The sequence below is a fragment of the Actinia tenebrosa genome, unplaced genomic scaffold (assembly GCF_029948245.1).
Source record: "Actinia tenebrosa isolate PJP-AT-01 unplaced genomic scaffold, QUT_ActTen_1.0 PGA_scaffold1__47_contigs__length_23844297, whole genome shotgun sequence".
NCBI lineage: Eukaryota > Metazoa > Cnidaria > Anthozoa > Actiniaria > Actiniidae > Actinia > Actinia tenebrosa.
Window position 1 is genome coordinate 10,668,054 of NW_028292578.1, and position 20,501 is coordinate 10,688,554.

General features: G+C 35.5%; 2 protein-coding genes across 3 annotated transcripts; one reads left to right on the plus strand and one right to left on the minus strand.

The window, feature by feature from the left end:
* Positions 1-355: 355 nt before the first annotated feature.
* LOC116295789 (myotubularin-related protein 12) lies at positions 356-8,954 on the minus strand. Its single transcript, XM_031703718.2, has 4 exons — positions 8,687-8,954; positions 6,492-7,327; positions 4,972-5,205; positions 356-2,600 (listed from the first exon to the last, which is right to left on the minus strand). The coding sequence occupies exons 2-4, from the start codon at positions 7,325-7,327 to the stop codon at positions 1,583-1,585; spliced, it is 2,088 nt and encodes a 695-aa protein (XP_031559578.2). The 5' UTR covers positions 8,687-8,954; the 3' UTR covers positions 356-1,582.
* A 331-nt stretch (positions 8,955-9,285) lies between these two features.
* On the plus strand, positions 9,286-20,283 carry LOC116295784 (protein PALS2). 2 transcript variants are annotated; one of them, XM_031703713.2, is made up of 15 exons: positions 9,286-9,425; positions 11,590-11,861; positions 12,383-12,526; positions 13,198-13,273; positions 13,769-13,851; positions 14,764-14,832; positions 15,620-15,751; positions 16,228-16,289; positions 16,387-16,430; positions 17,069-17,122; positions 17,326-17,406; positions 17,738-17,818; positions 18,434-18,636; positions 18,951-19,079; positions 19,277-20,283. In XM_031703713.2, exons 1-15 carry the CDS (start codon positions 9,383-9,385, stop codon positions 19,451-19,453), a joined length of 1,650 nt encoding a protein of 549 aa, XP_031559573.1. In that variant the 5' UTR covers positions 9,286-9,382; the 3' UTR covers positions 19,454-20,283. The 2 variants fall into 2 exon arrangements, with proteins under 2 accessions (XP_031559573.1, XP_031559574.1); XM_031703714.2 differs by having other exon boundaries at positions 11,593-11,861.
* Positions 20,284-20,501: the final 218 nt, after the last annotated feature.

Below are 20,501 nucleotides of genomic sequence, written 5' to 3' on the forward strand. Positions count from 1 at the left end.
ATAATTAAATGTCATTTTATTTAATGGAAAACTGTGACGGTATCCCTTACCTCTCATCTGCTTGTAATTTGTTTCTATTTTTTCATTTTTTTAAAACTATGATTTAATGAGGAAAAAGCTAGATAAATAAGTATTTCCAAGATGGCGTCCATTTCGTCCCCAAAACGCACACTCGACCCAGTATTTCCCTTAACCTCGAAATGGATAATGATTTCAGAAAGCTTGACATTTTATTAGATTTTTGTTAATTTATTTTTTTTTCATCCATATTTTAGATCGTTTAACTTTGATTTTTATTTAGTAGTAACATCTTGATTTAAGTGTTCATACTGGTCTCATTTTCAGATGCGTAGTCTGGCCTTTTATTTACTTTAATGATTTCATATTTATTTCAAAGAAGGTGACTGGGCTATCAGTACAATGTTTATCAGATTCATTGTAACTGTTGTTAGCCCCATGCCTCTTTATTTAAGTTATAAACTGGTCACGTATAACGTTACCATAGCACCGATTCGTCAAAAGGATTGGTCAATTAATTTTTTTAAAAATAAAAATTAAAGTCTAGCTTTTCACAGTGAATTAGAAGTTTTCGAATGACAGAAAATTAAAGGATACTACAGAAACTAAAAATTTTCGATTTTGGTGAACACCAAACTTGTTTGTATTTTGTCAATGTCTTTAGCTTTGTATGATAAAACATCTCTAAAACTACGAAAACCTGTTATTAGAGTACAGTTTTGGAGTTTCGCGTCAAAAAGATAACGCGTGCGACAAACCTTTTGCTGGAAACCATCAAAGTAAAAATTCTTCGAGTTGTGGCATTGCACATGCTCGCGCGGCGCGCGCCATAAAACTCACGAGATTTTTAAAGAATTGAGTCTCTTCCCAGGTTTGAAAGTTTGAAGTCCTCATCGTAAACTTGCATAAAAAACCTTCAAATATTATGTCAATACCCTCCGGAATAATGGATAAAGTTTAAATGGGCTGGTTAAAGTTCAGGGCATGGCTAACTCGCTAACTGAATTGGAATTTATCGTTAGGATTTGAGAAAAGAATGGTGTCACTATCCATTCATTCCTCTCTCAGACTCGCCATTTCTGATGTTTGCGGTTCTTTACATTGGAAAGACCCTTCTCCATAGAAAGGAATGTCCACAAGCTACTCCCAAACACAAGACACCAAGAATTTGCACGGCTCTTCTTGAGACTTCGCTGTGAAGTTATCTAATCCAAAGTCGATGAAATATTTCAATGTTGTATTCTCCATGTGGGAAGATTTTTAAATGGCAATTATACTCAATCACAATGAGAAACTGGAGTACTGTACCTTCTTCCGTTAAAACAATTTCACTTTTGTAATAAATGTTATGCATTCATCTGAAAATTGTTCGAATTAGTTTGTCCTTTATGCTTATGTAGTTTGCACTCTAAATGCTATTTGATATACTAACAATATGTAAAATTACGACAAAAGTCTACGGTTGTATAAATTTCAAGTTCAATCCTTCGAAGTCCAATCTTCAATGTCATCGAATAAACTATTTAAAAAAAACAACATTCAAACCACTTCAGAGATTCTAAAACTAAAAATTTCCAATGTCAGTGGATTTTTCCATTGCAGGCTGTGGCATTTCTCCAGAACAATATTTGCTAAGCGCCAAGTCTCCAATAAATGGTAGGCTCGGCGTCAGTAGCTTACTGCTCTCCAAATCAAGAGTAAAATTCATGTCTGTTTCCCAGTAATTTTCTGCGGCTTCTGATGGACTTTCATCCTCCGTTGATTCTTTCTCTGAGTTGTCTTTATCAGAGGAAAGAACTGCCATACGATGACGCAGAACTTTGACTTCGTTCATCAGAATCATTTGCTGTAGGTGTGACGCTGAGTTTTCGCCCATTCCAATACTAACGTGAACAGTGGGTAACCATCGAAGATAGCAGCCCGACCAAAACTTCATTGCAGGAGCAGTACAGTTAACTCCTTCGTACAGCTCTTTAGCCTCCGTCCCTCTGTTTTGTTCAAACCTTTTTTTACAATCTTCGAACTCATACAGTGGGTTTAGAAATGCTGAGGTTATCTTGGGGTTTGCTAGCTGGTCTGCTAAAAAGTCCCACAGCGATGCCATGGAGGCACCATCGAGTTCCGCCTTAGAAAGACTATAGCGTTGCTCTTCACAGTCAAAAAGGAAGGTATCAAACATACACGCATGCATGCTGTCAAAAAGACCAAGCAAGTACGACTCCGAAAACTCGAATTCCGAGGGAAACTGTATCATGAGCTGGTAGACACAGTCAAGGAAATGAAGAAAGACGGGCGACTCCTGGTTATCCTCTTTTTCACTTTCCTGTTTGGGTTGTTTTTTAATATGTCCACATCGTTTATTAAAAGGATGCCCTCCAAGGACCCACATCTTCTGTAGTAATGTTTGGAATCCTCTGATGGTGCGGTAGTAGTTATCTAGAATTAACTGTGCCAGGGAAGCCACCACGAGAACCATATCTCTCCCATTCATCTCCTTGACGATGACTGGACGACCATCATCACACACAGCTTTTGCCACTTCTACAGCAGAAACTATAGATGCTCGGATGTAAGAAAGCCACCTTGAAAAAAGGAAAAAACATCAGTACTAAAGAATATAGATATTTTAAACGAAATAAAACCTAACAATCATATATAAACAAAACAAACAAATAAATAAACAAACAAACAAACAAATGAATAATAACAAAATAAAACAAAAAACAAAAGCTAGGGTTCACATATAGTGATTACCAATAGTGTACTTTTAAATGACATCTTCCTAACCACTACTTTAGTGCTCTTACTAACTTTTATGATGTAAATCGATTTAACATCTGGAAATCTATATGCCTTAAATGCTGCTCTTCTCGTAACCTATTAACTTCTTATGCTTGCTGTTACTGAGTGATTTAATATCATTAATATTTTATATTATCATTATTTAGATCACATTACGTCTGCAGATATAAATTTATTATATTTATACATTGTTATTATATATTATATTCCATATTGTACTTTTTATTATTTGTTATTTTTAATTGATGTTAATTTATAGGAGACACTTTGTTTGGAGCCCAGCTCTGTTGTGTTTTCCTCATCCAAACATTTTCTTTTCTTTTCCCAACTTTTTAGTATACTTTGTAATAGCTATTTTAGGGTGAAAGTTTATTAAATAAATAAATAAATGAATGAATCAGTGAATAATAACAAAATAAAACCAAAAAACAAAAGCTTGGTTCACATATAGTGATTGCCAATAGTGTACTGTCGAACGCCGAAAGGAATAGAACTGGAAAGTTTTCACATATTTATTGACCGCGTATATTTGGCTGCCCTCCGAAATCTTCTCGAAGTATAGTAAAGGCGAGATTACACGGAGCAATTTTTTGCAAGACAAGTTGCAGAGAAAATTGCAAAGTGTAATCACCCTTATGGCCTGATTTTTTAATGCATACTAAAAGGGTTGGGCTAACTTGTAACTTGCAGGATTTAGGGGGTGGGCTATGGGTAATTTCTATACTATCCGGGAGAAACCCCCCCCCCCCCCCCCAAATAATGACCATTCCCTTACTACCATTATCATTGAAGTGTGACCCACAAACTTCAATGTCTTATTTGCCAACTAACATTATAACTACCATCAATCAAAGAACTGCCTTTAGGGAGATTGTAGACTGAATTAAAGATTTTAAAGTGCCTATCACCCTTCTGACAATATTCACAGTATTAATTCTACATGGGGTAAGATGTTGAATAACACTAAAAAAATATATATAGTTTGAGTGCAACTTCTTGAAGTCTTAAAGGTTTTTCCATGCCATATGCTAATGCTGTGACGTATGAGGAGTAATCATTTAATATACAAAACACTGCTGGTACAGATAAATTTAATTTGGAAATACGTCATTGTCACAGCATTAGCATATGACATGGAAAAACCTTCATAACTTCAAGAAGCTGCACTCAAATTATGTAATTTTTTCGGGTTATTCAACATCTTACCCCATGTAGAATCAATACTGAGAATATTGTCAGATGGGTGATAGGCACTTTAACTTTCTAATCCTATAAAATCTTTTTAAAGATTAAATTTCAGTCTAAAAACTATATCACCATATTGTTTCAAAAGTGATGGATGGCTAGATGCTGAGGTGTTGAAATGTCAACACAAAAATCACTCAATCGACCAATTACAGGTGATCATAATTGTAATTCTGCTGGAAAATTTCTTGAGAGACTGTCACAACGCTTGAAAAATCATTTACGAATAAGCACTTGGCAACGATTGAAGTGTGCTTGGTTGTTGAAGTGAAATAGCATACAATTATTGTAAAAAGAGTAAAAATATACTTCAAATTCTAGCATCGAGGAGAAATTTCAGCACATGGAAGGACGAAAAAACTGTAGCTTGAACGTTTTAATCGATAACAAGTCCGACAACTGGAAGAAGGATCATGAAACAATTTGAATGGCCCCGACTATTGTCCGAAAATATATCCACTTACTTACACAGATGACTAGCTACATGCAGTATCTATGCCTTTAAGGCAGTAGCTACAAAAAGGGGAAAGCAACTAGTGGGGGGGAGTCCGGACCCCCTGGACCCCTCCTCTGGATCTGCCCTTGACCAATGATATAGACATATTCTAAGTTCCAGAAATAACACAGGTAATTAACATAACAATAAGATCCCTTGATGTACCACTTTGCATATGCTAACCTGCCATCGGGCCTTTGTGACAGTTCCTCTTGACATCCGAGGAGCAAATGCACATCACAATGACCCCCCATCAATCCCCTCCAGCGTGGCACAACCATTACACACAAATACATTCCTCTCTCCCCTCTCTCCACACACCTTTTTTCCTGTATGCATATCTAATTAGTTATAAATTCATGAGTATTGTCAGCACTTAGAATATAATACTATTTGCAGGTGGTTCTTACTTTGCAGCATCAAGACTTGAAAGCCAGTTGGGATCCATACTCCAGAATGACTTGGTTGTTTCCAACACACAAAGCTCTCTGACCTTGAGAAAGCTCAATGCAAGGTCTTGAATTGTAGGGCACATCTTAGCAACATCAACTACCAAGACTTCCTTATGTTCTGGGTTACAGGGCAGAGTGGATAAGGCCCGGAACAATGATGTTTCTTCTTTTCCCAAAAATATGCTTTCTGGTCTAAAATAAATAACAATAACATTAGTTATTAAATGCTTTAATAATTATCTTAAAACCTTGATAAAGTCAAAGGTTGTGAGATTTTAACTAACAGTCAAACCAGCTCATGCATTCCTATCAAGGTTTTAAGATTCATTGTATTATTGGAAGTTCAGTTTCCATTTTGCTTTGAAGCTTGCATTAATGAAACCAATGTTGCATATTTGAATACTGGGCTCAGATTAAAAGTTTATTTAATTCTTCACAGATTTTTGCAAAGCTAAAATTATTTCTACAATTGTAGCCACCATGCATGTTGAAGTTATTTGTGTGGTGTATCCTTGCGTTTAAAAATTCCTTTCACAAATGAACATTGGATGTTTTGAAATTTGCAATGTTCATTTCATTAATGCAAGCTTCAAAGCAAGATGGAAATAAAACTTCCAATAATTAAATCAACAGATCAAATACAGTTTTCCGTGTTTGATACTCTGATCAAAACACGCGGGATGTTCAGAGAACGCTTAACACTTTTTCTTGGCAGTCAACGATCACCACTTTAATCTGTTAATCTTTAATCTAGTAATCTCATCTTCAAGTAAAATAACCATTTTTTTTTGAATATCACAATGATTGAATGCAAATCTTTGAAGCTAAACAAGCAGCAAATGATTCTATTGCACATTTGGTTTCTTCCGTCAATACAACGGAAAACAATATAAAAAAGCATCGCTTTTTTCTGCTGAAGGGGGGCTTCAGCTTTAAGCTTCAGCCCCCATTTGCCTCCCCTGGATCCGCCCTTGTATTTACATACCAAGATGAGTTAGTGTTGTTTTGAAAATTTCTCCAAATAATATCTTACTTTGACTACCTTTCTATAATCTGGCAAAAGATTTCATTATTTAAAATTGGGCGTTTTTAAGAACATGCTAAGATTTTTATTGTCTGACCCGGCCTGTTTTGTTTCAAAATTGACAAAATATACGACTTTGTAAAAATGAATGGGGAAAAAAATTTTTTGACCTTTTTAGTTCCAAAATCAATGCATAATAGGTTTTTGGGTCCCCAGAGATTACAAAGACAATTTCACAAGTTTTAAGAGAATGTATAAAGTACTAGAACCCAGGTACCATGCCAAAGAGGGAGACTATGCTAGCAGGGAACATGCACAACAAACTTTGCAAAGAATTGTAAGAAAACAGCATAAAAACTACAACAGATCATTTTTTCTTTCTATATGATAAAACAAATAAAACAGCTTTTTTCCCGTGCTTACTCAGGCACTTTTATAAGTAAACTGAACCCACCTGCCTGAAGCACTATACAGTATTGGTACACCAGTTGAAGGGCGGCTCCAGCACCATACAGGAAAGCGAGACTCAATATAATGTAATGACATGCGATTGATATCAGAGTCTGTCAGTGAAGCTAAACAGACAAAAAATTGTGACTGATTTGGACAGGTCTTAAAATTATCATTAGCATTGACAACTCTCCAAGTGTCATCAACTTTCAGCCGTGATAGTTCACTTAACCAATCAGGTAATGTCCTGAAACTTAGTATGGTATTTACAGACTGATTATCATCCAGCTGTTCCTTTGAGATAGCTGCACTATAATTTACAGCAAACAGCAATGACATTGATGAAGGGTATGCATAACGTGTTAATGCATGAGCAATAACTGTTTGTTCATCTTTAGGGGTGAACTTTAAGCCAAACTCAATCACTCTAAAGTCTTTGCAGTGAATCTGGATTAGCTGTATCTTGGAAGCAACTTTCTTATTTGGAAGGAGCTTCTTAAGCTTGGTGCCTGATTTAGAAGTTTGATAGTAAAGATCTTGTATGCAGGTTTGTGGGATGTGGAGTTCTTGTTGGATTTCTGCATTTATTCCACCTTGAGTTAGGTCTGGATTTGACTGAAAAACAGAACTCAGTGGTGTTTCAGTGGAAGAATACATGGTAAGAAATGACACTCGGAAATTTGTGACGTAAAGAATTCCAGAAATTCCTGACTTGCTTTCTGTCATTGCGCTGAATCTTAGCACTTTCCTGGCACAGGCAACCATGATTTCCCCTGGAAGGTAGTTGGGTTCAGGAAGTTTTTCCTCTTCAAGTTGACTTGAAGGAAAGGTCTTAGCCATCTGTTTGATAGAACAGGTAAAACGGTAAAAACAAAAACATCAAAACAAAGTAAATATTAATTTTTAAAACATTTTAAAGTAAAAAATCAAAATTTATCTAACATATCATGCATATTTTTTATTTATTTTTTGCCCCAGTTACTCTGATTCTTTTAATAGCAAAAATAAACCGATATGCATAGACATTTAAGGGGCACTTGAATGAAAACACCCCAGTATTTGAAAGTCCGAATAATTGAAGTATTTGAGGATAATGTGACTTAGATGCTGAATAAACTTGATAATTTTTTTCTGCCACTTAATTTGACTATGAAGAAAACATGTTGCTTGGCTAATATCTGGGCCATATGATGAAATTTAAACAAGTTACAAGTCATTTCCAATTTTTATTGATTTTTCATCCAAGTGCCCCTTTAATTGGCAGCATGTGATACACGTCAGTCACTCAGCCACCTTCAATGGTTCACTTTAATAATTTGGTGGCATTGATAGGCAATCTTAGATAAAACATGTTTCGAACCAAAATTACTTTTTTATATAAATAATCACAACCTGATGGCTTAATATATTAAAGAATCGAAATTTATTCATATTTGGAGCTACTGCTGGGGTTTGCTTATATTCCAGTATAAAAGTACAATACCCTGTCGAGCAAAAACGAGTTATAATCCATACAAAGATATAACTAGCTAAAAACTAGTGTGAACTGCGTCGGTGTTTCTAATGAAACAGTAATGATGAAAAGGTAAATTATACACCGTGAAAAGATGAAAAAACTTACTGACGTTTCGGACGCTAGTCCTTCGTCTTTTACTCCGACGAAGGACTACTGTAGCGTCCGAAACGTCAGTAAGTTTTTTCATCTATTCACGGTGTATAATTTACCTTTTCATCATTACTATAATCCATGCAGTCGTGAAATTAGTAAAACACCAAATAAATGTTATCATCTAAATAAATTGGTATTACAAGTAGATGGATGAGAAATACACAGAAGTTAAAAGGTAAGATTGGGGAATGATCTGAGTCGAGGAAGTTTTGTGCTTGCAAACACTGTAATCAAAATGATGATCAAAGACGACAAAACAAATACAGGTCTAACAAGTCTTTAAGCTATAAGAAGTATTGACCAAATGGGAGAACGTATAAGTTTAAGCTTAACTTATTAATGTCATGAGCAAACTAAGTCACTTGTTAACTGCTGGAATGGTTGTTCCATTGATCGGGCTGACAACTGAGGTCTTTCACTCGCTCAACCAACAGGAGTTTCTTAGAGTGTATGTGGACCATCTACGCACTACACATACATTCAAACAACCAACAAACCAAAGAGTAAATGAGTGAAACTTTTTTACTTACGATAGGTCCACTCCTAGAAGAAAACCGTAACACTTTTTCTTGGCAGTCAACGATCACCAACTCTACAACGTTAGTTGATGAAGAACAAGGACTCAATGAACAACCATGACGGTGATCATTTTTTCAAAGACACAAGTTTTGAAAACTCTAATTCTATAAGCCTTATTCAAACAGTAATGATAAAAGTTAACTTCTTAGAATCTAGTGAAATCATCGAGAAAACGTAGCACATTTTAGATTTACTTGCCACTTTTTGCAACCAACGACCATCAAGAAAACTAGTAGACTAGGTACTAGATCGCTGAAACAGGATATTAATATGATTTTTTCATATTGGGGAGGGGAGGGTTGACTTATGTTAGGAAAAGTCAAATTATAAATAAATTCAATATAAACAAAACTAATATTTTAAAATCTTTTCAAGTATAAGTATCTCTCATGAGCCTTTCGGTTTGATTCGACTGTCTATAATTTGGTATTTTAGATTGTATGAAAAGATAAAATGTTTTATAAGTTTTTTCCCTCCCCTGAGAGTAGTTATTGATTGTTCCCTTCACGTGACTGGAGGCTTGATTGACATTTGATTTGATACTGCCCGTGGACGTTTTGATCGCAGAAAAGCTCCGCGTCGTCTTTTTGAGCTGTAGGTCGGCCATTGATTGATTCTTTTTTTCAGTAGAAATAGGATTTTTAGTCATGGTTGTTGGACCAGAAGATCAGCAGGAAAATTCCGACGAAGGTAATATCATTTTTTGAAGTATGTTTGTGTCGTAAACTGAGGGAGTACACGTAAGCTTACTTTTTCGACTGTATTCATTGGTTGGCTTTCCAAAACTTTGGTTTGACAAAACAAGCTGTAAAGCTATAACTTATCTTGTGTATATAATTATCTAGTTTCTGACTAAATGTTTTGTAACTAAGGGAGAATAGTTTATTATTTCCTTCTGAATAATTACTGTCTGAAATTACTAATAAACAGCTTCCATCCCCGACACACAAGTAGCTCCCTATCTAGACTCTTAGTTTCCATCTTATTTGCATCGGTGTTTAATGCACAAATAAGTAGTAGCCAAGTGAAGTAATAATTCCTATTTTATTACAGTTTTGAGCAAGCTTATCACTATATTTTTTGCTTGGGTAGGGAGAGAGATGTTAGTAAACCGGAAAAGACCGCCTGCATAGTGAGAACACGGGATTATTATAGTTATCTACTGCTTACATTATATTTAGTAGCTAACTTAACTATAACTTCTCTTGAATATTCACCCTAACTACTATCTTACAGTAATTGCGATGCTCTTTAATTTTCTTGAATACAGGAGATCGTTTTCGAATCTAATAATCAATAAGATTGGGTATTATATTGATTATTATTATAAATTGTTGTGGAACATGAATATACAGTAAAAGAAATTGTTTCCACCTCAATTTCCCTAAATATATTTATAACATAGAGCTCTTCCAACACAAACCCAAAACATTTTGATACCAGATTTTCTTTAATATTAAAAAGGTAATCATTTTTCTGTGGCCAACTGATCTCCTTTTTACCATTATCTGTATACATTACATATAATTAGTACAGAGGATACTTAAGTTTGCATTCTTTAGGTGCACAAGTCAAATCAGGGAGATGTGATGGAACAAATAACAAACCTTTTGGTCAAATCATGACTCAGTAATTCTGTTTACAGCAGATATTTTACTAGTTTGTTTTGATTGTTTGAACGTGTAGTTAGGTTGAATGTCAATCGTTGTTAGGGGGCGGAGACAATGTTTCACCTCCCCTTGTGCTCAAAGTTCTCACAGGAGGTTCAGAGAAGGAAGTTGTGTTGTAATTTTTGAGTTGAGAAATGTTGCTAGTTAAAATTAAGTTGTCTTACAACTGCTACAGATATGATGGAAGGGGATCATATGCACTTAAAAATGCTCTAGAAAATTATGAAATCCCAGACACTGAAATGGTATGACTGCACTATCTACTGGTCTTTGCCGTTTGTACAAACTGTCCCTCCACAGCAGTGGGAACAATAACAAATGGTTTATAAACTACGATTTTAGACCTTGCTAACCTCTTTGAGTTCCCAGGCTTGAATCCCACCTTGGGCAAGTTTGCAAATATTTACATCTTTAACCAATGAATTATTGATTTTGAATAAAATAATATATCATATCCAAAGTGCTGACAAATATTGTTTTTAAACAATGTGGATGACAAACTAGTTTGTCATTGGGCATGTTGTTGCTTTTTGAAACAAATTTGAAAAACACTCCTGATAAAGTCTGTTGATAATTGAAGGTAAACAAAAAACTAGTGGATTATTTCCTTTTAGATTTAAGATATTTCTTAGTTCACTAAAGAGAAGGCTAAGTTTGAGTTAAAACTGAATATATTTGCCTTTGATATATTTCCCATATTTTCTCACGATTGCTGATTTTGAGTTACTACTGGATTGATTTGCTTCTAATGCCTTTCCAACATTTGCTCATGATCACTAATTTTAACAAAATTGCATTTTGAAATTTCATTATCAGCAACAAAAAAGTAACTTTCATATCTTCTGTATATTTTTAATGATTTATGGAAAGCTTATAAAATAACTGAGTAATCTCACATAGCCGCGCTATAGAGCACAATACACATTTCTGTTTTGTCAAAGTTAATTTGAAGGGAAGCCTGCGGCATAAATGCTAATAAATGTTTTGTAAACATTAGTGTTGATCAAAATCTATGCACATCAAGTTTTTTTATTTTCTTTGACTAATAAGGTTGATACAGGTTTCAGTAGAGCTTATATTTTCATTTGCAATTTGCCAGCTTTAGCAAAGCTTTAATTTGTTGAGGTGCTTGTATATGACTTGTATTTTCATAAACATTTAGATAATTTAATTCTTCTCCGCAGCAGTGAAGACAGTGCTGAAGTCTTTGGATGACCCAGAAACTGCCGGTTTAATTCTAGAAGAACAAGCAAATGCCTTAAAGAAGATATTAGGTGACCCTTCTGTTCTCAAGCTTATCCGTGCACATGACAAGCTAGAGGAGGGACGCAAGCAAGTTGAAAATCAAGATACTAAACAGCTTGCGAAAGAGGTGTTGGAAGAATTAGAGCCAAAAGTTGCTACAGATAACAATGCAGCAGAATTGTCAGGACTTTTGCAAGAACCACATTTCTTGGTATAGTACATTAAAGCCCAGAAACATGTGTACATTCTGCAATAACAGATTGCAAGCTGATCCCGGGGGGGGGGGGGGGGGGTGTACTCCGCCAGAATTTGGGTAGGGGTGTTCCGCTGGGATTCTGAAAGAGGTACCCTGTTTATGATTAAAAAACTCAAATTTGTGGACTCTGTTTATGATAAAAGACATAATTTATTGCACTGAGTTCCAGTTTCAATATCATGTCATCTCACATATCGTTTTTTTTTACGACCATAATAGCCAGAAACTCAGGAAGAACTTGGTACTTGAGTGAAATTGCATACCCTGTTTATGATAAGAAGCTCGAAAAACCATACCCTGTTCAGCGGATCATCCCCGTATAGTCCATATATGGGAGTACCCCCCCCCCCCCCCCCCCCCCGGAGCTGATCACACCAAAATTAATGCTCATGATCTGCTTGTAATTCAGTACTATTGCGGCATGAAATAGCTAACTGTAATCTTTTATCATATATATTTTCTTTTACACTTTGAAGGCATTAATGGAGTCACATGATGCAGTTGCTTTCAAAACTTATGATTCACCACCTCCTTATTCTGGAATTGAGAATTCAAATGGCTATGGTGGTGGAGAACCAATACGGATGGTTGGGCTTCACAAACAAACCAATGAACATTTAGTAAGTTTTGTTGCAGGTAGAACTTACACTTCAATGGGTTATTCTTACAAGCTAAACATAAGGGTGATAAGGAATTAAATGTTTCCAAAAGCCAATGAAGGTTTTATTGAAGTCCTGACTAATTATATTTACTATATAATGAATTATGAATTACAATTTTGAATATGTACTCTAGGGAATTGTGAACATGAATTTTCTTTTTTAACTGTGTACAATGCTACAGTAGGCAGAGGAACTTTTTACTAAATCTGTAAAGGCTTCAGCAGACATTTAATCACTAATCACCCTAAACGTCATGCTATTACTTTTTAATATTAAATGACACATTATTTTAAGACCCTGAGTGTTTGTCCAGCAGAGCCTTGTACCATGACCTCTGATACCACAAACCAACACCCTCACCAACTGAGCGGACCAGGTGCCCCTAATTGAGGCTCAAAAAAATATGGCCGCCTTGACTTGCAGTAATACACAACCAGTGTTCTTACCAGGCTGCACTATTGCGGGATTTGCACTTAAAAAAACAGAAATGGCACACAAATTTTAACTCTATGCACCCGAGTACTGTCCCAATAATAATAAAGTGTCATTAAAACATGTGTCAAGTAGGATATGTGGAGAACTGTTAACACACTTGAGATTGAAAATATTTGAATGGTCTGCATTCACAGGGTGTGACACTGAAAGTTGATGATGGGCAACTTGTAATATCAAGGATTATCCATGGCGGCATGATTGACAGACAAGGTAAGCTATTTGTTAGTCATTTTTTGTAGTGAAATGTTTTACTGTATAGCTGATACTTTTAATGTCTAATTAGAGAAAAACTTTAAAGATCTATAGAAATTATTTTTTGTTAAGATAGGCTTGCCAGGCATTACAGGCCTTGAGCAAGCTACTGGAAATGATGTAACCTGAGCATCAGGCTCTCTTGGGGGACAGGGAGAGGGGAAGAGCCTGAAACAAATACTATACTGGATGCCTTCTGCCCCTTTTGGCTGGTGTGATGCTCCCCCACCATATAAGCCAATAACATTTTTTTGCTGGTTTGGAGAATGACTTCTCACAACTGTCAAAACTTTGTGCTTAAGTTGTCCTTAACTGCCATGGGAGACTTAGAAACTCCAAAGTTTTCCAAGCTAAGCAATAAAATATGGATTTTGAAATTCTATTGTTCATCTTTGTCATGCTACTTCCAAGTTTTTTTTTCAAGATTATTTTAATGGGTGTTTTTTTTTGAAGGTCTCCTCCATGTTGGAGATATCATAAAAGAAGTTAATGGAAAAGACACTGGTGGAAATGCTGAAGAACTTCAGAATTACTTGGTATTTTTCTTTCTTGTATTTTCTTGTCAGTAATATGTGTCTATAATATTATACATGAACAGTAATTAAGTAGAGTACAAACACTAAGTGTGCAACACTTTGCACTATTTGCACTATGAATAAAACAGATTTTCTCGTGCTCTGTTCAGTAATAAAGCACATAGGAAAAGCTGTTTTATTCATTTTTTTATGTGGATAGTTACTAAGTTTTTTCAGCATTGAATTTGTTAAGAAAGACAGTCTTTGGATCTAGCAGCCATTGGATGGCATCAGCACAGTGCTCCATTCACTAATGAAGCACAGTTTTTGACCAATCAGCATGCATGTGCTATCCTAACTATATAATAATATATAATACATATTTTTTTTACAACAGTCATAATTCCTAGACAAATCAAGTCATTTGGGTTAGAGATGCATGCTTACAGTCAAACTGACTCATGCTTTGCTACACTGTACATGTATCCATGTTTCAATTAATCAGTTTGTTAATCATCTTGCTAGCTTTGAAACTTGCATTAATGAAACAAGCATTTTAAATTTCAATCCAGACCTACATACTAGCAATTACCTCAAAAATTATTGTTCATTTGTGGATGATGTTTTTGAACAATAATTAACCAATTTCTTCCAGTTTTCCATGGTATGTCCTGTTGTTTACCACGATTTTTGTCATCTTGCTGAGGGAGTCCACAACATATTTTGACTGTTAGATGACAAAAAAAGTGATAAATAAGCTCGGACATACCAAGGAAAACTGGAAAAATGCATGAGTGAGTTTGACTGAAATTGCAACCTCCTTTAAATAAAAGTGTATACACTGTATAAATATATGTTTTTGTAAGCCAGACTATATCTGGGGATTGCACTTTACAGCTCATTTTGCTAATATTGTTCTTTCACTTATTTTAGAGCAAGTCAATGGGCAAAATAACCCTAAAAGTTTTGCCAAGTTACCATGAATCACCAGCACTTTGCCAGGTATGTAAGTTGCACTTGATAACAAACCAAAACAACAAACGTGAGTTGGTATATTTTAAACTCATTACCAGTTGAGTGCTAATTTAACCCTTTGAATCAATCTTTGGCATATTTTTCAAATGTTTTCCTCTACTTAATTGAATTTCAAGCTCTAGATAGCAAAAACCATATTTGTAGCATTTGTTATAAATGGAACTTTCCATTGTTTTATGATGATGGAAGAGGGGGAGGGGGGGCTTTACCAGCAGCATGGTTTTCAGGAGGAAGGAAACTAGATCATTCAGCACACTTTCTTTTACCAAATTGTAGCAACTTTAAATTTTGAATGAATGGATTTTTCTTCTTATTTATTTGTTAGATTCTGATGTTTATATTAATGCTATTTTCATAACGTCTCTACCAGTTTAAGTATCATTAAGGAAATCATGGTTTTTTGAAAAGTTTTATTTATGTATAATTGTGTTTAATTTGCCAATAACATTCAAAATGTTATTATTAACTACATATTATCATTAACATAACCCAGTAGGCACTGCGGGTAATAAATTTATAGTCACCTTATTAATTTTTCTTATCAAACCATGTCATATATTATTGAAACAGTTTGTAAACTACTCAGATTAGCACTAAAAAGATTTTATACAACTACATAGGCCAATGAGGAGCAAGTTAGGATAATTAAAGCAAGCAAATATTTGTACTCTCAATGTAAATCATAGTGGACCATAGTGTAGAATGATTGAAGAATTTAGAAGTGTAAGTATTGATGCTTGTATCTGTCTTCCAGGTTTATGTCAGGGCACACTTTTCATATGACCCTACTAAGGATGATCTCATTCCTTGTGCTGATGCTGGACTAGCATTTGAAAAAGGTGAAGTGCTTCAGATCGTTGATCAAGAAGATCCAAACTGGTGGCAGGTATGATTTATTACATACAATACTGTAGCAATCATTAACGTTTCCATATATGTAGTTCTATGGGAGAATTGCACCAATAGGATGCAGTAAGGAATAAGAGGTGGAGAACATTGCACTTACGATAATCTATAATGTTTTTTATTGGGACCTCTAAATTGATGATAGTGATGATACAGTGGCCATCTTGCCAGGGGGCACAACCAAAGAAAGATGACGGGGAATACATTGAGTTTTGTGTGTCTTTCTTTTATGGGTAAACGTGATGGATGTGGAACTTTCTTGTGGTGAGCTGTTAAATATCAATTGACATCATTACTGTAACAAAACTTTATTTACCCCCTGTATGCCTTGTGATCCAAGATGGCTGCCATATACATGTAGATGAAGTCCAGCCCATTTTTTACTATATGTGGAAGTGTGTAAAAAACTTTTGAATTTTGACAAAGAACAAGCTAATGTTTCATGTCTGTTTTCAGGCAAAACGAGTGGGCAGTAGCAAGGAGGCAGGGATCATTCCAAGCCAAATATATGAAGAAAGGTATGTCTTTTGATTTATCCAAAGCTCTATTAAACATGGTTAATCATAAAAAAATCTTATTCGTCTTTAATACTGAATGTTTCTATTAATGATTTAGGAGAAGAGCTGGGGTGAAAAAGCCTAAATCAGGAGGTGGTTTCTGTAAGTATAAAGACAAAAACACACATGACATTATTAGATCATTGGATTTCCATGCAATAAATTGACAATTTTAATAAACAGACTTTGAGATACGATTTTCACTAGTTCATTTGCATGGTCATTGTCAGCTGAGTTGACCTTCAGAACAAACTCAAGGTCCACCAATGAGAATTGAGGATTCAACATCATATTTTGATTAGCATTACCCATGAAAGAGAGAGCCCATGAAGTATGAATTTTTTATTCATCTTTAAATTTATTGTACATGCTACTAGTTGAACTCATGGCTGAATGTGTAGTTCATTCAACACAGGAAATCTACATTGTACTCAGACCCTGCTACGAAAATGCTAACCAAAAATAGCAGTTATTATGGATGCATGCAAATGGGATGCAAATGAGGCAGCAAGCATTGTATTGGCCCAATAGCCTCACCTGTATGATTCTTAAAACAAAAGGATATCTCATTATGGGCCCAGCTATTGGGTGGAGCCAGGAATTCGTAATAGAGGGGTCCACACGTATACTTCATAAAAAACTTCAAACCTGTGGCAAAACTAAGTATAACTATGGCTTCCATCCTTTTTGTGTCAACTATTTTATTATTCACAAACTTTTTCCATTTCATTACTGCACAGTGTGTGGTAGTAAGAAGAAACAGAAGATGATGTACACATCTGCCAAAAATTCGGGTTAGTCCTCTCTATGTCTAATCCTATTTTAAGCTTAAAAGATGTTTTCATGCATTTACTGTGCCTAACTATGATTTATTTAATCTCGACACGAAACTACTGTTTCGTGGTCATTCAAGGTCTTTCTCTGTAAGGTGAAGTCCTGTAACCACTGAAAATAATACATTTATCATGACTTTTTGACATATGCTTTCTTTTCCCAGAATTCGACAAACATGAACTAACTTTGTATGAAGAGGTAGCAAGGATGCCGCCATTCAATCGCAAAACACTTATCCTGATTGGTGGGTTGAATATTTCTTTCGTTGACAGCCAAGTCGTATCTAGTAAACCGTTTGTTATTTTAAGGTTTTTAACTACAGCTTGGTGTAACAAGTTAATAAGTTTCTTCTTTAACACGCGCGCCTGTGTGTGTGGGAGGGGAGGGGAGGGGAGGGGGTACGTAGGACGTCAATGACAATGTTTTTTGAAATAGGTGTATACGTTTAGTCATTGAGTAATTCAAGTACAGTAAATATATGAAATAGAAGATGCACATACAATTTCAATATAGTCTATATAAACACGTGCCTGGACTGACAGTAAATTAATGCATGCATGATTTAATCGCAATAGGTGCCCAAGGTGTTGGTCGTCGAACATTGAAAAACAAACTTATAATGTCTGATCGAGCAAGATTCGGGACGACTGTTCCTCGTAAGTGTATATAATATGAGAGTATGTGGACCGCGTGGCACTAATGAAATAGTAGAAGATAATATAGGTAAGTTGTAGTGCTTGGGAACGAGGTTATTCCGGGCGAAAGCCCTTGGAATTAATTTTTCCGAATTTAATTCCAAGGGCTTTCGCCCGGAATAACCTCGTTCCCAAGCACTACAACTTACCTATATTATCTTCTGTATATAATATGGCTTTTTTCCTGTATCCATCAAATCTATTTTCCGGTTTTCAGAAGTACCTTTCTTGATTTTTGTTGTTGTTAAAGGTGGAGGACAAATCGTAACTGGCTATTTTGACTTGCATTTGAAACAGCAAAAGATATACTTGATATGCAATACATACACCTTCTTGCAAGAACGTTGTCATACGAGAATAGAACATTAGTAATTTAGTGAAAAAGGAATACATTAAAAGACAAAAGAAAAAGTTCAGCTTCAGTGATCTTCTTCTGTTTTTTTAATATAATTCCTATCCCACTAAATCAGTGCTCTATTTTCGTATGACGTTCCTGCAAGTAGGTGTACACCCCTCAACTATTATGCTGATAACACTATGAATTGTCTATTAATAACGTGTCTGTCGATTTTCTAGATACCAGCCGACAGCCTCGCGAGGGAGAACAGAATGGACAAGGATACTTTTTTGTGGCTCGAGAGGAAATGGAGCGTGACATACGCGCTGGTAAATACATCGAGTATGGAGAGTACGATGGTAACCTGTACGGAACTAAAATCGATACCATTAGGGAAATCATGCGATCTGGAAAGATGTGCTTTCTGGATGTCAACCCAACGGTATGTTGTGTTAGACATTGTAACTGTATATTGTACGAATCGTGGTGGGGAAATATGTGTGAATTTAATAAATAACAGAAAAAAAGTTTTGTTTTGAGAAAATCTTTTTCAAAAAATTTTTCAAAAATGCCTTCACTGCTATATTCGTCTGTAGGTGAATATAACAACATCAGTCGTAAATTGTGACCAATGAGCGCGCCGGATTTCTTATATTCACTTGTGCAAAAATACCAACTTATAATATTAGCAATTAATACTAAATTACTTAATTTACGCGTGGTTAATTTTATACTATCTTTTATTGTTCATTCCAGGCACTGAAAGTCCTTAAAACACCAGAATTCATGCCATACATCGTTTTCCTTGCTGCTCCAAAGTTTGAAACATTAAAAGAAATAAACCAACAAGCCCTTTCAAAAGGCACGACAAACAAGAAGCGATCGGTAAGTCACTTATGTTTGTACCACAGGAAGCGTCTTTTGGTTTAAAATGTTTCCCCTTACATTTCACGCTCCGTGAATTCGACATCATATCATCCATACAGAATGTTTCCTTTATTCTCGTACACGTGTCTGTATAGCAGAAACGAATCGGTTGTCATGGTATTCGCTAACGCCATTGCTTCTTTTGATGTTTTCAGGACGAAGAACTCCGAAACGTAGTCGCCGAATCGGAACGCCTCTACAATTTATACTCTCATTACTTTGACTTGACCCTCGTTAATACTGATATGGATGCAACCTTTCAAAAACTAGAGGATGCAATCGACGCTCTTAGCACTGAACCACAGTGGGTTCCTGTTAGTTGGGTCTATTAATGCGAAAACTGATTTCCACGTAAAGACTTCAGTCGTTTGATAAAGATAAAGTTAGCTGCTTTTCTAGAAAATACTTTTTTTTCGTTGTCTGGCCTGCGCATTAGGAAAGTTGCATGTTTGGATGATAAGCGTTGTGTAGCAATGTAATCTTCTAGTTATGATCTTTGAGAAAATTAAGAAAGATCGCATATCTAGTTACTATTTTTCAAAATCAGAATTGTTTCTTGTAAAAGATAAATCAAGTCTAAGTCATTAGCGGTATCTGTGATAATAACTGGGCCTTAACCAGATTTAAAACTCGAAATCTAAAACAAATTGGGATTTTTAGATTCCACTGCGGCTCGTTCTGATGTTAAGATGTGCTTGTTGAATAGGCCATTTGCACGAATAGATAACTTGTTTCCGTCTTCTTTTACCAAGCAGTTGTGTTAAAATCAACCATACAAAAGGCTATGAAGTGAAAGAACAGTTTCAGGCTACTCATCCATCACATGTGCATTTATCATACATCGGTTCTAGCAAAATATTCGTTAGATTTAATGCTATTGCTGCAGAATCACGTTTTTACTAGTAGTATGAGCTCAAGTGTTGGCTTTTAAGCAACATCTAAGTGTCTGTTTTGACGCAGCTGCTTGGTTGGGGTGTGAGGTGAGAGGAGGGGTCGCATGACCTATTAGTGCAAATGGTCCATTCTTGGGTCATTGTACCTTGTTATCTTGAATATTTTAAAGAGTTTTGCTACATAATTAGTTTATGTAATGCATGATATAAATAACAGGTCCATGTAAAGCATACACTAGCACAACATGAATTAAAAGTTTGAGACCCAATTACTTTTCTCAATCCAAACACCTCGTTCTGTATTTTAAGTTTTCAATGGATGGATTCAGAATAACCCGATACAGTCCCAGTCTCTCAAGACTCGTGAGCAACAGTCCAAACAATCTAGTCCACTCGCATTGGATCGCAAGTGGTGGTATATAATTATTGATATCACGCTAGCGTAGCGCACGTGCTTTCCTTAGAAGAAGCAAGTCGTGAAGAACAT

Bases quoted from the DNA above. Each gene is read 5' to 3' on its own strand.
- LOC116295784 (XM_031703713.2), top strand. From the start codon at position 9,383: ATGGTTGTTGGACCAGAAGATCAGCAGGAAAATTCCGACGAAG. The intron at 13,852-14,763 runs GTATTTTTCTTT...CACTTATTTTAG, and splicing joins AAGAACTTCAGAATTACTTG to AGCAAGTCAATGGGCAAAAT. The intron at 18,637-18,950 runs GTATGTTGTGTT...TGTTCATTCCAG, and splicing joins TTCTGGATGTCAACCCAACG to GCACTGAAAGTCCTTAAAAC.
- LOC116295789 (XM_031703718.2), bottom strand. From the start codon at position 7,327: ATGGCTAAGACCTTTCCTTCAAGTCAACTTGAAGAGGAAAAACTTCCT. The intron at 5,206-6,491 runs GTGGGTTCAGTT...TATTTATTTTAG, and splicing joins CTGTATAGTGCTTCAGGCAG to ACCAGAAAGCATATTTTTGG. The intron at 2,601-4,971 runs GTAAGAACCACC...CCTTTTTTCAAG, and splicing joins TCAAGTCTTGATGCTGCAAA to GTGGCTTTCTTACATCCGAG.